We start from the raw sequence: 17,328 nt of genomic DNA, 5'->3' as shown, positions 1-17,328 counted from the left end.
GGACTACAATTCCCAGGAGCCCCTGCCAGCGAATGCTGGCAGGGGCTTCTGGGAATTGTAGTCCATGGACATCTGGAGGGCCGCAGTTTGACTACCCCTGCATTAGACCATCAGCCCTCCCCACAGAAGGAGCCATGGCAGTGCAGTTTGCAGAGTATTGGGCTTGAATGCGTAGCCTGCTAGTTCAAATCCTTACTTAGTCACGCTGCTACTTCTATACTTAAAACAGCACCCAGGAGGGGAGCTGCTGAATACCAACTTGAGAGAATGCACAATGCCCTTTAAGAATGTCAAGGGAATCTCTGCATTCAGAGGCACTAAACCTCAGAGGCAATATCGGTGATAGGCCTTGACATCTTGACATCCTATTCACTGATACTCCTGAGCAACTGGTTGGTCAGTTGTGAGGCAGGATGCTGGACTCGATGGACCAATGAACTGATCCAGCAGGGTTCTTCTTATGCGTTGCTTCCTAAACTGGATTCCAATACCGATTTCTTGCTTAATTAATGGCCCGTTTTGTCTGTCTGACCTTGCAAGTTCCTTGGCTTCTTTGCACTGGAACATCAGTCCTGTATCTCCATGCTTTTATGTTGCTCTTTTATCTTGTATCCTTGGTGTTAATTATTCATTACGCTCAATTCAATTATGTACATGTGCCCAGAGGAGGGAAAGATGAAAAAGACAAAAATCCCAAATGTGCAGGCTTGAAGGACCATGCCTAGATGTGTGTACACGTACCACACACTCCTTGACCAAGCATATAACATGGACACCCCTTCAGAAACATACATACAGAGGGATATGAATCAACGGACTTGCACTGTACAGAGTTACAAATTCCTGAGAACCATTACAGATTTATCCTGTCACTTCTTCCAAACAGTTCTGGGTAGCTTTTGGATCGTCTTTAATCTTACTCTGCTCCTATTACTGCCACTTATCTGTCTCAGCTGGCAATAAGTAAACAAAGAAGAGCATTTACCCTTGCAAGATGATCCGTCTTGCCTTCAGCTCTTGTTGAGGGTCGCTATAAGAACATTCCCCTTACACTGAGACAATGTTTTTGTGGGAGTGGCGAAACTGATGCAAGAGAGCATATATTGTTCCACTGCCCTGCTTATGTAGACATTCGTGGCAACTTGATTGGACCACTCCTTAAAAAGTTGCCAGAACATCATGATGTAGATCGAGCAAAGAGGCTGCTAAAGGATGAGTCCCCCCAGGTGACAAATCACCTGGCTAAGTTTTGTGCCGCTGCCATAAAAATCCGATGCTCTAAAGTAGCATAGTTTTAAGTTCTATTTTATGATCTGTTTTAAATTGTATTATATCAAATGACCATATTCTTTTGGGCTTTTATGTATTAACTTCATATAACTTGGTCTGAACGACTGTAATAAAGTTTGAACTTTGAACTATTACTGATGAGAGTGAAGGCAGTATAATTACTCCAAGCATTGTGGGCTGAGTGGGATCCAAATCACGACAATTTGAGCCCAACACTTTAACCATGACACAACCCTGAAATGCCAGTGGGTTTTGCAGCCATCCACATAAAATCGAACATGGAGGATTATCAGAGTCCTAAACCAGGTCAGGGAGGGAAGGTGGTATGGTAAAGCCCAATCTTGTTGGAAGTTAAGCAGGGTTAATATTTGGAAGAGCGGCCACCCAGGAAGGCTCTGCAGAGGAAGGCGATGGCAAACCACCTCTGCTTCAGCTTGAGGCATGCTCCCTTACTTTGTATGATTTTCTGAAAGGTGACTGAGAGCTGAGCTGGGAATGTCCCAGATAAAATTTTAACTTCTGTTACAAATACATTAGACATCTTCTCTTAGCCTCAGGCTCTTATCTATATTGTGTGAGGACAAAAGCACAGTTCTAACTTCCAGTGCTGTTGCGTAACTACAGCTGGTCCAGAATGCAGCAGCCGGGGTCCTCACAGCAACACTATGGAGGTCCCACGTTCGGCCCATTCTCCAACAACTGCACTGGCTACCAGTCAAATTCCAGATTAGATTTAAGGTTTTGGTAATCACTTTTAAGGCCATATGCGGACTGGGCCCAGTGTACCTGAGGGACTGCCTCTCTGCCTCTCTGCCTACACCCCTCATAGAGCTGGCTGGTGATCCCTGGCCCCAAGGAAGCTCACTTGACCTCAACCAGGGCCAGAGCTTTCTTTGTGCTGGCCTCACCTGCTGGATTGAGCTCCTAGAGGAGACCAGGGCCCATTCTGCACACATAGGATAATGCACTTTCAATGTGCTTTGGCAGCTGGATTTTCCTGTGCAGAACAGGAAAATCTACTTCTAAAGTGCTTTGAAAGTGCATTATCTATTGTGTGCAGAATAGGCCCAGGGCCCTGCCAGAGCTAGATCAATTCCGCAGGGCCTGCAAAACGTAGCTTTTCTACCAGGCATTTGGTTGAGGTTGAATGAAGCTAACAACATCTGCAGGGGCCCCTGAGCCCCTCCCCATGAAGCAAACACCCTGAACTGACCAACCACGTGGCTGTTAAAATGCTGATATTGTAAAACTGTGTTCTCTCTGTTAATACTGTTACTCATTTGACATTGTTACCGAGTTATACTGTATTGTAATTTGTTCCCCCATGTTCTATGTAAACCGCCTTGAGCCACAGGGGAGGGTGGTATATAAATATAAGAAATAAAAATAAATCAATCAAGTATGGAAGGCATTTTAACCACCTGAAAAGCGCTATATAAAAGCTGAATATTATTCTGCTGCAGTCCTGGCAAATGCCAACACAGTGAATTACTACTATTGTCAACTAAAGCTGCCTTTGTCAACCTTTTAATCATGGAGGAACCTCTGAAATATTTTTTAGGTGTCAAGTTACCCCAAAAGTGGTGGCATGCCTCTTTATAGAAGTGGGCTCAGAAGTAGGATGCGGGATCCAGGCAATCAATCATTTCATCATTTAGGCCCATTCTGCACACATTGGATAATGCAATTTCAATGTGCTTTTGAAACTGAATTTTCCTGTGAAGAACTCATTCCATACATGTTGGATAATGCACTTCCAATGTACTTTAGAAGCAGATTTTCCTGTTCTGCACTGGAAAATCTAGCTGCAAAAGAACACTGAAAGTGCATTATCCAATGTATGTGGAATGGGCGCAGGAAAATCTAATTCTGAATTGCACTAAAACTACATTATCTAAAGTGTGCAGAATGGGCCTTACTGTTTCAATCTGGAGAGAGATTAGGCCTGTGGAAGCGGGCCTTAGAAATGTCTACAGATGTCCGAATCCATGCGAACTTCTGGGAAAGGCCACATAACCCCTGGGTGTAAACCTAGTGTTCCCCAGAACCCTGGTTGGTAATCCCTGAGCTAAAGATTCAGAATGCCAAAAGCATCTCTCTTTGCCACTTCCACCCAAACAACACCCACATCCTTAACTCTTGAACTGGAGCACATTTGCTTGTTCCTCAATGCATGGAAAACTCCGCTGAATTCCCACACCCCTGATTTATTTGGATCTTTCTGCGCACTGTACAGATCCTGTCCAAACATGTATGACAGGAGCTCTCCAAGCTCTTCTCTGTCTTTGCTTACTAATTTTTAAATCACAGTCCAAGCTCCTGCTGAGAGGCAGCCTGTCAGCTGGAAGCCCCTCTGCTGACAAGTGAAGAGAAAGTGGCAGAGCCCTGCCCCACAGATGGGCAAGATACTGCAGCACGTCTCTGCGGATACCTGTTGCCTCCATGCAAGGCACAATTAACCCTCACCCTGATTCCAGTGGCTGCAGCAGTAGCACTGCCACACCCTTCCCATTTCACTCCACTGCTCCAGTGATTCACATTCCAGCTTTGAACCATCTAGGCACATACCTGACGTGCCTGAGCGAGCAGAGGTGTGACCTAACCATTTGGATGACTTTGGCCCCACGGAAGGAGAATACCTTTCACTGGCTAGCCTTGTGGTTATGCAGACAAGTTGTTTACAACCTTTTCAGACCAAAGGTAAAGGTAAAGGTATCCCCTGTGCAAGCACCGGATCATGTCTGACCCTTGGGGTGATGCCCTCCAGCGTTTTCATGGCAGACTCAATACGGGGTGGTTTGCCAGTGCCTTCCCCAGTCATTACCATTTACCCCCCAGCAAGCTAGGTACTCATTTTACTGACCTCGGAAGGATGGAAGGCTGAGCCGACCTTGAGCCGGCTGCTGGGATCGAACTCACAACCTCATGGGCAGAGCTTCAGACTGCATGTCTGCTGCCTTACCACTCTGTGACACAAGAAAAAGCCCAAAAGCCAAGAATGCAATCTATGAGGACCAATCCAATGCCTCCTAACAATGTGCAAGCTTTTGAGTTTCACAGAACACTTCATCAGTTCAGATGTCTGTGGCTTATCGTGTGGATAAAAAGTATTACCTAGATTGTGCTCTGCAAAAGCACAGGGTCAACAGGGTTTAAATAGAGATGTTCAAGTAACTGTTGACGTTCTGATGGGATTCAGGAAAAATAAAAGATCAGTCTAGTTTGATTTGGGGCAGGAAGCAGGGAGGTCATACTAAATTTGAACAACAACAAAAGCAAAAGACCCAATGGAGCAGGGTGTAGTCAAACTGCGGCCCTCCAGATGTCCATGGACTACAATTCCCAGGAGCCCCTGCCAGCAACCGCTGGCAGGGGCTCATGGGGATTGTAGTCCATGGACATCTGGAGGGCCGCAGTTTGACCACCCCTGCGAGGGTGGCAAAGCTAGAGTGTGCACTACAGAAACAAGAAGATTCCAAGCTTCACTTTAAAAACCCGTCTCATACTGCCTGACTGAGCCTGTTTCATTGAGACAGGAGGGCCTGGGCAGGCCCGTGTGGCTACACTAATGGAAGATGTGCTCTTGGATGGAGCTGTGTGTTTACACCCAATGACAGTTTGATTTATGACTGATATTTCTGCCATTACTCTGGCCTGGGGTAACTCTGCTACCAGTAATGACCCTGCCAAATACAACTAGCGCAAACTTCACACACACACACATACACAGTCACCAGCTATAAGTCAGAGCTGTCTCATTCAAACTTGGAGATTGAATAACGCTGGTGGCAAATGCACCGTGAATTCATAATGGCCCACTGCAGAGCCCTCCCCTCTCCTATTATGCCAATAAAGGTTCTCTCTCTCTCTCTCTCTCTCTCTGTCTCTCTCTCTCTCAGGGTGACTGCAAATGACAGGGTCCATTTGCCAATTGCAACAGTACTCCCCTATAGTTGTGCATTCCTGCTCAGACACAATTTGCATGGCGATGGATCTCACAGGAAGACCGGCTGCCTGAAAAAGTTTTCCCAAGACGCATCTTCCTCTTCTTCCTGTTCTCAGTGGAATAGGCTTCCTTGGGAGGTGGTGGGTTCTCCATCTTTGGAAATTTTTAAACAGAGGCTGGAGAGCCATCGGACGGAGAGGCTGATTCTGTGACGATTCAGGGGGGTAGCAGGTTACAGTGAATGAGCGACAGGGTTGTGAGTATCCTGCATAGTGCAGGGGGTTGGACTAGATGACCCAGGAGGCCCCTTCCAACTCTATTCTTCTATGATTCTATACATCCTCCTGTGCTCTCAAAAGCTGCATCTGCACCAGCAGTTACTCCCAGGGAACAACTTCTGGATGTGGCTTCTAACCCTACAGGTTTCATGGAAAATGTTTTTCTTTATTGTTTTCTGACTACACGCACACAGCTGCACGCCGCACTTATCAGCCAAACCAAGCACTCTGACAACTTTCAGGATATTAAGACTTAACCACAAAATCTACCTATCCATGTCCTTCAGTTAGAGCAAGATTTGGAATTCTGACATGACGTAGAAAGCATAGCAATAAGGAGTAGCACTTTTTGTTCCGGATGCTAGGAAACTACAAATCACGCAAACAAAGGTTTTGGAAACAGCAGGTATATCAGCTTCATTAAACCATGGACTTCTTGTTGGTCTCGTTTACACCGTTTTATTACGACAGACAAGAGGAAAATCGATTTGTTTGACCTCTGGTGTTGGAGAGGCTTCTGGGGATCCCTTGGATAGCAAAAGTCACACAAAAAAAGAAATACTACAGTGCATAAATACAGTGCTATATCACTGGAAGGCAAAATCACAAAACTCCAGCTCACTTACTTATCACACATCACACGATCCAACTCAATGGAGAGAGCAATTACGCCAGGACTGGTCAGTGGTAAAAGGAAACCAGGCTGCCAAAGAGTGCTACCACCCCTTACTGAAGTTGGCAGTTCGTCTCGGATAAGCAAAAAATTACTCCATTCAATGCTGATTCAAGTGTTATTTGGGCTTATCTGAGTTGAATCAAATTTCCCATCAGTTTAGATCAGACAAATCAGAGAAGCCTGAATCGGCTCAGCCTTGATCTGGCCGATTTGAGATTCAGCTCACTGAGAAAGACCCTGCACAACAGATGATCCTATTTAGGGGGCTCTTTAAATGCTTCCCTCCCAGGCTGTTTGGGAAGGGTCTAGGGGAGGAAGAGTCCATCAAATGACAGGCTCTTTAAATGCCTCCCATCCAGACGCCTTCCACACTGCGCAGAGGTCCCTTTAAATGAACCCAGAGCTGCTAAACGGATGATTCCTGGAGAGGTTTCTCTCCACACCAGGTTCAGGTGTCTCACGAGCTTCCCAAAGCTTATACTGAATCACTGATTCGGTTGATTTGGGATATACCAGATCAGGAAACATCAAATTCAAAAAGTACCAATTTCCCCCCAGTGCACATCCCTACTCCTTAATGCCCTAATGTTCGCATTCCCCAGCTAATCACTGGGGCAGTTGTGGAACAGGTTTTAGAACCCCCCCCCCCAATTTGTTTGTTTTGATTGTTTACAAAATGAAGGATGAACAACGGCATAAAGGCCACTTCGATCAAAAAGAAAACAGGCAAGTTTCAAAACTAGCTTCAGAGCCTGCATGAAGGACCACCTATAGCTGATTATTTCTGCTTTTTTCAGCCTGTACCTTTTGTGAGAACACAGGTTTGCATCTGAGCAGAACGCATTAAGCTGAAAAACCCACTAGATGAAGGTGGTTTCTCTCCGCTTGAATATCCAGTAACTCACCACCACTAAGATCCGGAGGGCAAAGGAGTGGGCAGCGGAGGAGGTGGAAGGAAAAGACTAAAGTGCATCAGCACAGGGCAATTAATACTTCCTCTCCTCCTTGCTTCCAGGCTCAGCTCGCTGGCTTTGCTCCTGCCAATCTTTAATTGCTCACCTTCATTCATCATTGCTGGAAAATGCCAAAGCCGATGCCAAGCGCAAGAGAGGGGGAGGCTCTTTCTAGCTAAGCAGCAGGGCAGACTGAACTTCGAATGGCTGTTTGCACAAGGAAATGACTCTCCTGCTGGGACTTAATGGGCTGATGGATGGTTCGTTTATGCCCAGACTCATCAAGAAAATCATCTGAAGAAAGGAAGGAAAAGGGAGGGAGAAAAGGGGGAACTTCCAAGCAGGGGGAAGCAGCTGCAAGCACCTGGCACAGCAAAGAGAGCAGTGGCATGGCGCCCAGATCTCCCTACAAAAGGTGGTGATGGTGGGCAGGCAAAATCCTGTTGGGTTGAAAGTGCAAGGGCAGGAGTGAGTGTAGGACAGCACAGGACAAGTCTCCAAGCAGAGCTCACAGCGGCTGGTGCATCCTCAAGCCATCACAGGTGTAGAGTTTGGCAAACACACAACAACTATGCAACACACTTGTGTGTGGGGGAGAAGAGGTCACAGAAAACCAAGGAATAACTAGACCAACTCCATGTTCCCAGACAACACGAATGAGAAAGGGCTATACCGGTTGATGGAAGGCCAAGGCATTGTATTTGCAAGATCTACCTTTGTCTCTTTGATCTTCACAGCTATCACTTGCTTGCGTTGCCGGATGATCTCCATCAATTCATCACACTCCTCCATTAGTTTGGCCTCATGCATGGCTGTGTTCACCTATCCAAAAAACACAGAAAACCGTAAGAGATGCAGCAGCATTGGTACAACACATCAGTATTTAGGCGTTGGTGCTTAGGAGAGAATGCATCTCCCTTCTCAATGCAAAGCCAAGGAGTATGCATCCCTGCTCATAAACATGCAATTTGCCCCTCTGCCTCCTCATCCAAATCTAGGTTTCAGGGGGGGGAAAGAAGGGACAACCTCTTTATTTGAAAGCAAGAGTATTTTTATTTCTTGCGCAAAGATGCTTTGTTTACAGGGATGTTAGAAATGTCAACGTACTTCCCAGTTCCCAACCGACTAGAACAGGGGTAGTCAAACTGCGGCCCTCCAGATGTCCATGGACTACAATTCCCAGGAGCCCTTGCCAGCATTCGCTGGCGAATGCTGGCAAGGGCTCCTGGGAATTGTAGTCCATGGACATCTGGAGGGCCGCAGTTTGACTACCCCTGGACTAGAATGTTGAAGTTTGTGACATACTCAACCAAGACACCCAATTACTCAAAAATACAGAAAACAGTCATGGGTAGATCTGTCCTTTGACCAGGGAAACACGAAACATGCCCCCAAATGATTAAGGTACCTCTACTCTAGCGGTTTCTTCTTTTTGTTATCCAAGTTGCAGTTGAGTTATGGAGACCTGGTAGGGTTTTCAAAGCAAGAGAAGTCCAGGGGTGGCTTGCCATTGCCTGCCTTTGCATCATGACCCTGGTATTTTTGGGTGGTCTCCCATCCAAATACTGACTCAAACCATCCCTGCTTAACTTTTGACAAGAAGGCTAGGAAGTCGATGCTGGATCCATGTCAATTTGCACAGCTAATACATAGAGCAGGGGTAGTCAAACTGCGGCCCTCCAGATGTTCGTGGACTACAATTCCCAGGAGCATTCGCTGGCAGGGGGCTCCTGGGAATTGTAGTCCATGGACATCTGGAGGGCTGCAGTTTGACTACCCCTGACATAGAGCTTGGATGGATAGTATTTCTGGCTGCTACTGGAAATCCCACTTGGCATCTGAGATTTGTTGAGTCATGGGGGTGGAAGAAGAGTTCATTCAATCATTATATGGTTATTCTGCCTTTCCCTCCAGGGGACTCAAGGTAGCTTGTTTATCCTTACAACAACTCCACAAGAGACAGTATCTGGCTCAAGGTCATGTAGGGAACCTTGTTTTATCTCAAGACGATTTTTGACCAAATTCACAGTCTTTCCCTAATGCAAACATGTACCTGTTCCCACATGTATATGTGGCTGGTCCCATTTCCAAACATCTAAACATCAGGAAGAAGTTCCTGACAGCAGTTTCTCAGTGGAACAGGCTTCCTCGGGAGGTGGTGGGTTCTCCATCTTTGGAGATTTTTAAACAGAGGCTGGATAGCCGTCTGACGGAGAGGCTGATTCTGTGAAGGTTCAAGGAGGTGGCAGGTTCCAGTGGATGAGTGATAGGGTTGTGAGTGTCCTGCATACTGCAGGGGGTTGGACTAGATGACCCAGGATGTCCCTTCCAACTCTATGATTCTATGTCCACCATTTTGAGACATATTTCAAGTATGAGATGTACTTTTCACATAGCTGCACGTCTCCCCCTACCCATGGCTCAGTTTGTCCTATATTGTTCTCTGTGGTACTTGAGAAAAATCATTACAACGAAACCAGTTTAGCCTAGAATTTGTTGAAGACTCCTAGAAGAATCTCTTGGAACTCACGTATTGCACGTAATTACACCGGGGTGGGGATTATTCAGCTGACATACAACAGACAAACAATAGACTAGGTATTAACTTTGCCATTCCCAAATGCAATTTTTAAAAAACAAAGGGTTGCAGAATTCAGGTGCTGGCGAGCTTGCAATGTACATTCAAGCCCCTCCGGAGCTGAACTACCTTTCAAGGAAGATGAAGGGGCAAATCTCAAGTGCGAAAGAACTTTCCTGCCGTTTGGTTTAATGTTGGCTCTCAGGGCTTTTCCTTTAAAGACTGGAGAAATGGAAGATCACCAAGATGTTGGGGGGGGGGGCGGGGAGTGCATTTTATCAGCTGCGCTGGAAGGAGCAATTGACAGACCTTAAAACTTCTAAATGAACTGGAAAACTGCAGCCCTAAGGGAGGGGGGGGGTGTCCTGAAATGTCTCAACTGAAAGAAAACAGCAAATCCTATTTGATATGTCCTCTAGTGGTCCTGGGGCGATGAGTGGTATCTGGGGGAGCAAAAGGAAAAGGTGGGAAATTGTGTGCAAGGGGGAGGGAAGTGAGAAGGGACGTATGCGTATGCATATTGCTCGCCATGAAAAAGCAAAAGGGGCATGAACTGCTAAGGACTAAAGAAAAGAAAGAGAGGCAGAGTGTGCAATGACTGGAAATGACTTTTAAGGGAAAGGTGCTTCAGGGCTTCCATATATCCTCAGAAAGGCCACACTGTCTATATTTTAAAAAGCAATCCAGTGCAAAGCTCATCTCTCAAAACTCAAACATCCCCTTCATCACTATTCCAGCTTTCAGATGCATTCACAAAGCTCGTGTACTTTAACCAGTTGGCAGCTGGACAGTAGTTGGAAGTCTGGTGCAGAAGTTCAAGTGTTAGACTAATCCTGGGAAGACTCAGGTGGAAATTCCCATTTTGCTATGAGGTTTACTGAGTAAACTTGGGCTAGTATCTCTCTGGGCCTCCCTCACAGGGTTGTTGTGAGGACAGGATGGAAGGGGAGAAAATACTGTATGCTGCTCTGAGCTTGGATGAAGGGTGTCATAAAAGGCAATGAATAGATGTGTGGATGCTTCATCACATTGACTGTTTACGCACTAGAGGTTTCATGCCAGGCTGCAGGCTGGTGTTTTAGTCGTGGCAGGTTGCCCCAACTCTTCCTGCAGCCACACAGAGGAGCTGTGTGCCTCATCTGCCCCCAATTTGTGTTCCTGCACGAGGTGGGGCAGTGAAGTTCCCAGTGCATAAACAGTCATTGTGTTGTACCTAGGACACTTCTGCTGCTGTGCAGAAGAAGAAGAAGAAGAAGAAGAAGAAGAAGAAGAAGAAGAAGAAGAAGAAGAAGAAGAAGAAGAAGAAGAAGAAGAAGAAAAGGAGGAGGAGGAGGAGGAGGAATAGTTGGAGGAATTGTTGGTTCTTATATGCTGCTTTTCTCTACCCAAAGGAGTCTCAAAGCGGCTTCCAATCACCTTCCCTTTCCTCTCCCCACAACAGACACCCTGTGAGATGGGTGAGGCTGAGAGAGCCCTGATATTCATGCTCGGTCAGAACAGCTTTATCAGTGCTGTGTTGAGCCCAAGGTCACCCAGCTGGCTGCATGTGGGGGGAGTTCAGAATCGAACATGGCTCGCCAGATTAGAAGTCCGCACTCCTAACCACTACACCAAACTGCATCAATATGCTGACGCCTCTGGGATGGTGGAGCTAACCAAACAGTTTAATCTATTTGGACAGTTGCCTGGATGGTGTGATGGAGGCAGCATCTAGAAATGCCAATTTTCCTTTCCTTTTTGTACTGCTCCGTTTCCTATAATAGCTGTGTGAAGATTGGGAAGGGGAAAAAAGGAAGGAAGAGGACCTGGGCACGGGAGCCTGCCCAGGTAGCTGCAGCCCTGATATTCCTGCTTAGTCAGAACAGCTCTATCAGGAGTCTCAAAGTGGCTTTCCCTTCCGCTCCCCACAACAGACAACCTGTGGTGTAGGTGAGGCTGAGAGAGCCCTGATATCACTGCCTGGTCAGAACAGTTTTATCAGTGCTGTGGTGAGCCCAAGGTCACCCAGCTGGCTGCATGTGGGGGAGTGCAGAATTGAGCCCGGCATGCCAGATTAGAAGTCCGGACTCCTAACCACTACACCAAACTGGCAAGGGAGTTAAAGCAGTGGCAAGTGTTCAGATAAAGTCAGGAGACCCACTCTAGAATGCATCCTTCTGAACATGAGCATTCTGTAGCTCAGGGGTAGTCAAACTGCGGCCCTCCAGATGTCCATGGACTACAATTCCTAGGAGCCCCCTGCCAGCGAATGCTGGCAGGGGGCTCCTGGGAATTGTAGTCCATGGACATCTGGAGGGCCGCAGTTTGACTACCCCTGCTGTAGCTGCTCTTTAGTGCTGGTGATTCCAGGTATCTGCACCATGTACCTCCTCCCCCTGAAATAGCATAATTGCTATCATAAAATTAGTGGATATAGTCTTTATTTGTGACAACAAGATCAGGTATGGAAGCTTAGGCCATTTAAGTGCATCTTGAAAATCTTTCTGTTCAGATTAACTTTTGGCTGATGAGCCATCTATTAGAGCTGCAATTGCTCCTTGACATTATGGTTTGAAAACTGTTAGTTAATTATCCATACTATTTATTGCTTCCTTTTTAAAAAGTGACTTTGTGATTTGTTATTTTACTGGATTGTAGTGCTGTTCTCTGCCTTGGGGATATTTTGATGAAAACAGAATTAACCCTTTTTCTAAAGGTGGTGGGTTCTCCTTCTTTTGAAAATTTTAAGCAGAAGTTAGATCATTTGACAGAAATGCTGAATTTATGTTCTTAGGCAGGTTGTGAGTGGGTGGGCAGGAAGGGATGTGCCAGTGTTTGTCTCCTGTGACCCTTCTTTGCATACCCAGGGAACTGCTCATCACCGCTGTGAGGTGGTAGGTGAATTTCCTCCAGGTCAGGCTGGATCCTGGAGATCTTTGATGGTAGTGGGGAATCACTTAAGCATGAAATCTGGGTCACTGTGGATGGGCAGGTAGCTGTGAGTTCCTGCATAGTGCAAGGGGTTGGACTAGATGACCTTGGAGGTTCCTTCCAACTCTATTGAACTCTATTCTGACTGAGCAGTAATATCAGGGCTCTCTCAGCCTCACCCACCCCACAGGGTGTCTGTTGTGGGGAGAGGAATGGGAATGTGAATGTAAGCCGCTTTTAGTCTGCCTCGGGTAGAGAAAAGCGGCATATAAGAACCAACTCTTCTCCTCCTCCTCCTCCTCCACCACCACCACCTCCAGTTTGGTGTATTGGTTAGGAGCCAGTTTGGTGTAGTGGTTAGGAGTGCAGACTTCTAATCTGGCATGCCAGATTCAATTCTGCGCTCCCCCACATGCAACCAGCTGGGTGACCTTGGGCTCGCCACGGCACTGATAAAACTGTTCTGACCAAGCAGTAATATCAGGGCTCTCTCAGCCTCACCCACCCCACCCCACAGGGTGTCTGTTGTGGGGAGAGGAATGGGAAGGCAACTGTAAGCTGCTTTGAGCCTCCTTTGGGTTGGGAAAAGCGGCATATAAGAACCAACTCTTCTTCTTCTTCTTCTTCTTCTTCTTCTTCTTCTTCTTCTTCTTCTTCTTCTTCTTCTTCTTCTATTATTCTATGAGTCTAAAAAATTAGAGAAGATTTTCTGGCTCCAGGCTATGTATTCTGGTCAGAAAGTACATTAGCTTCCAATGTTGATCAAGCAGAACACTTGTGGGCCTGGTCAGAGCTTGAATCATGGGAGACTTTCTGAAACCCTTATAGATAACACCTTAAGTTTCATGACAGGCAGAAGAATATAAATAAAACAGCAGAAGAAATATTTTAAAGTTTGCATCTGTTGAGATCTTATTCCCAAGCATATGCCACTGTTAAAAACATATATACTGACGTGATTTCAGGCTGAATAAAAAATTTAAAAACTACTTCAAATACAAGCTTGGAGCTCCCAATGCAAGATCTGAGCAATATGAGCTCACCCAGATCAAATGAAACCATTCATTTTTAACAGACTTGCTAAATAGCCAGTGTCTTGTAAAGAGTGACTCTTTGATCCAGGCCACCAGGTTCTGGAGAGCTTATTAAGGTCCAAGACCTCAAAGGAAAAAGTACTGCAATAGAACACCACCTTTTTCCTGAGCTAATTAGCTTACAAAGGACAGCAATGATGTTGCAATGCGCTAAATTAACTTGTGCACAGAAGGGGGGTATGCAAAAATGTTTCACTTTGATCTAAAACACTCAGTTCTTATTATTGTCAAATATTAATACTCGGCTAATCAGGCAAAGTGACATCGATCATGAAAAAAGGTAAACTTAGGAGGTCAAATTCCAAACAGATGGGCCTTGAGAAATAGGAAATATATAGTTGGTAAACCATTATGAACATAGAGATCTATTGATAATCAGAAGTAGAAATATGGTTAATGATTAATGTGTAAGCAAATAAACCTTAGATCTAAACAAATATAAAATACTGGAGTGGAAAATATCTAGTCATGCACAAGGGGGTACATAATGCTTGAATAATTACAGGAAGGAGCAATGAATGTTTGGGTTCAAAGAATTTAACCATTTGAATATGAAGGTGGTTAGAATATCTAAGAATTGAGGCTTTTGAACTCTGGTGCTGGAGAAGACTCCTGCGAGTCCCTTGGACTGCAAGGCGAACAAACCGGTCAGTCCTAGAGGAGATCAGCCCTGACTGCTCTTTAGAAGGCCAGATCCTGAAGATGAAACTCAAATACTTTGGCCCCCTCATGAGAGGAAGGACTCCCTGGAGAAGAGCCTAATGCTGGGAGCAACTGAGGGCAAGAGAAGAAGGGGACGACAGAGAATGAGGTGGCTGGATGGAGTCACTGAAGCAGTCGGTGCAAACTTAAATGGACTCTGGGGAATGGTAGAGGACAGGAAGGCCTGGAGGATCATTGTCCATGGGGTCGCGATGGGTCGGACACGACTTTGCACCTAACAACAACAGAACATCTAAAAGTCATCAATAATGTAATCCGCCTTCGTGTGGGAACAAGGGTGGAATGTGTTTTCTGTGCGTGAGAACTGTGCATAAGATGGGTCTGAAATACTGGTAGCTCTGAAGATTCAAGGTGGCTTGTCCGCCTGCTTCTTCCTATTTGGCCAAATAAAGGCCATTGACTCTTCTGTATCTGTCCCACTATTGCTTAATGATCCAGCTAGCCAAGCAGCGTTTCAAAAGCTACAAGGGGAGGGAGGGGAAGGCATTCTGCAATCCAGAATCCTTCCCTCAAAGTCAAGACCTGCAAGTTTGGGCGGATTCTGCAAACCACTTTTTTCCAAAGTATCCAGCCTTTCAGCCTGAATACTGATTTTTTTTGTAGGTAGGAATCCCATGGATGATCTTAAAAGGCAAGAACCTGAAAAGGTCATCACAAGGGAAATGAACGTAAGCCTATACAGCATGGAACATAATTTTAGAAATATAATACCAGTATTTATTAATCAAGTTAAAACCCCAAGACTTTTAGCATAGTCTCAATAAAATCAATATATAGGTACATACATAGGTAAAGGTAAAGGTATCCCCTGTGCAAGCACCGGGTCATGTCTGACCCTTGGGGTGACGTCGTCTAGCGTTTTCATGGCAGACTCAATACGGGGTGGTTTGCCAGTGCCTTCCCCAGTCATTACCGTTTACCCCCCAGCAAGCTGGGTACTCATTTTACCAACCTCGGAAGGATGGAAGGCTGAGTCAACCTTGAGCCGGCTGCTGGGATTGAACTCCCAGCCTCATGGGCAAAGCTTTCAGACAGCTGCCTTACCACTCTGCGCCACAAGAGGCTCTTTTGAGGTACATACATAAATACATACTAATGCTTCCACTCACCAGATGCCTTTCGGCATTACCACCTTTATCAAAGGTCAGACATCAAATAAAACCAGCATAAATAAAATATAGAATAAATACAATAATTGTTATAGCCAGTTGGCTCCTTTACATAAAAAGACATATTTAGGACACTATGGACCTATAGTCAAATATGTGGGCCAAAAAGCCAGATAAAACTATTTGAGGTCTCGGATATTTTTAAAGCAGGCCTGGTCAAGACATGTACTTTCAGTGTCCAGTAAGTGTCTTGTAATCAGGACCCAACCTCCATCAAGAGGACACTGTGGAAAACCAAGAAGAGATACAGCCAGATGTGCCCTGGCAAGCCTCTTTGTATCAGCTAATGACCTGGAAAATGAATTATGTGGGGAGTCTGGAGAAGAAGAGCATTGTCTCTTTCAGGACTCCCTTTCAGAAAAGCTTGCTTGTATGCTGAGATGCGCTCCTTGTTTCTTAAACCAAAGGGGTAATTTTTAAAACAAAAAGGCTATGGTCCATATTAAGCAAAGCGCTGGTCCTTAATCCTGGATACATGCAGCCAACAAGCTGCCTCAGCAAAAAAAGAGTAGATAAAGAAATTTTCAAGCTGGCGATGGCAAAAACTTTATTCAAACAATAGAACGAATTCCTAGGTATAAAACCTTGTTTTTGTATTTTACTTCGGCGGTGAACTTATTTCTTAATGCTTTTTTTCAGGGATACTAACAAGGTCTTCAATACACTGCCTTATAAGATAGTTACCTTCATGGACCTTTGATATTAATAGGACCAAGTTGTGTGGCTTAAATATACCTGCCTCAGCAAGAAAAGAGGCACAGTGCCTGTGCTTGAGAGGCACCTAGATATATTTTGCTCACTGTATTTACACACCACTTTTCTGCAAAGGTAAAGGGAAAATATAAAAACGAATCCCAGCATAAATTCTCTCTGACTGATCTCTGTGTCCTGCAGAAAGACCCCAAAGTCTTAGTAGCCCAAGGCAAGCTGAATGAGGCCTTTCACAGTTTAAATAGCTCCAGCATTATCTTCCGGATCTCTTACTTGGCCTTCACCTCAGGACACCCCCCACCCCCTTTGGTCTGTTTGAAGCATGAAACTGCTGAGACAAAAGCATTCATCCTCTTATAGCAGGACTTTGGGCCTGCCGAGTTTAAATGAGACATGGTGAGAATGCAGAATATCCACGGGCTGAGTGTTTTTGCTTCAGCTGACATCATCTTTAAAAAAGGACTTTTGGGAGTCACCGAAAGGTCAGGTAAAGGCCTGCTTCTGCCTCTGCTGGAGTCTCTCCATGCACAGAAGCCAGGAGAATGAGACTGGGGGCCTCAGCCTCTGGCAAAGCCTGGTACGGGTGCAGAAGGACTGGATACAGCGGTGGCTGATCCGGCCTGACACTGAGTCCCACTTGTTCCCCAACCAGAGGAAGAAGAAACAAGCTGACTTGTGGCTAGATATTTCATTTTTGTAATAGCCAGAACAAGATCCAGTTTCAGAGACTGATATCTTCCTCAGTGGCTTAATATGTGTCAATGGCCAAGTCCATTGCATTCAGGATTACAACGGGCGCTAGATTGGAGGTTGGGTGGAAGAACTCTGTGGATGGCCTCCTCCACCCCCCCCGGGACCTGGAAAGGCTGCAGGCAGCTGTTAGGGAACTCACTGGCAGGGGCAGCTCTCACGCGGCAGAGATCTGCAGCCTCCGAGCCTCAAAGTGTAGTGGAAGAAGGAGGGGGTAGTCCGGGTGAGGGACGGAAGGCGATTGGCTGGC

The 17,328-nt window shown here is 45.8% G+C and overlaps 1 protein-coding gene across 1 annotated transcript in view; it reads right to left on the bottom strand.

Moving 5' to 3' along the window:
* MID2 (midline 2) overlaps window positions 1–17,328 on the bottom strand; it is a 220,530-nt gene that overhangs the window by 45,625 nt on the left and 157,577 nt on the right. The window contains exon 4 of the mRNA XM_077307324.1: window positions 7,858–7,965. Coding sequence (XP_077163439.1) covers window positions 7,858–7,965 — 108 coding nt within the window. The remainder of the gene's footprint in view (window positions 1–7,857; window positions 7,966–17,328) is intronic.

The sequence above is a fragment of the Paroedura picta genome, chromosome 13, assembly GCF_049243985.1.
Source record: "Paroedura picta isolate Pp20150507F chromosome 13, Ppicta_v3.0, whole genome shotgun sequence".
Lineage (NCBI taxonomy): Eukaryota > Metazoa > Chordata > Lepidosauria > Squamata > Gekkonidae > Paroedura > Paroedura picta.
The sequence above is the reverse complement of the archived record's forward strand: the minus strand, read 5'-3'. Positions and strand labels throughout refer to the sequence as shown.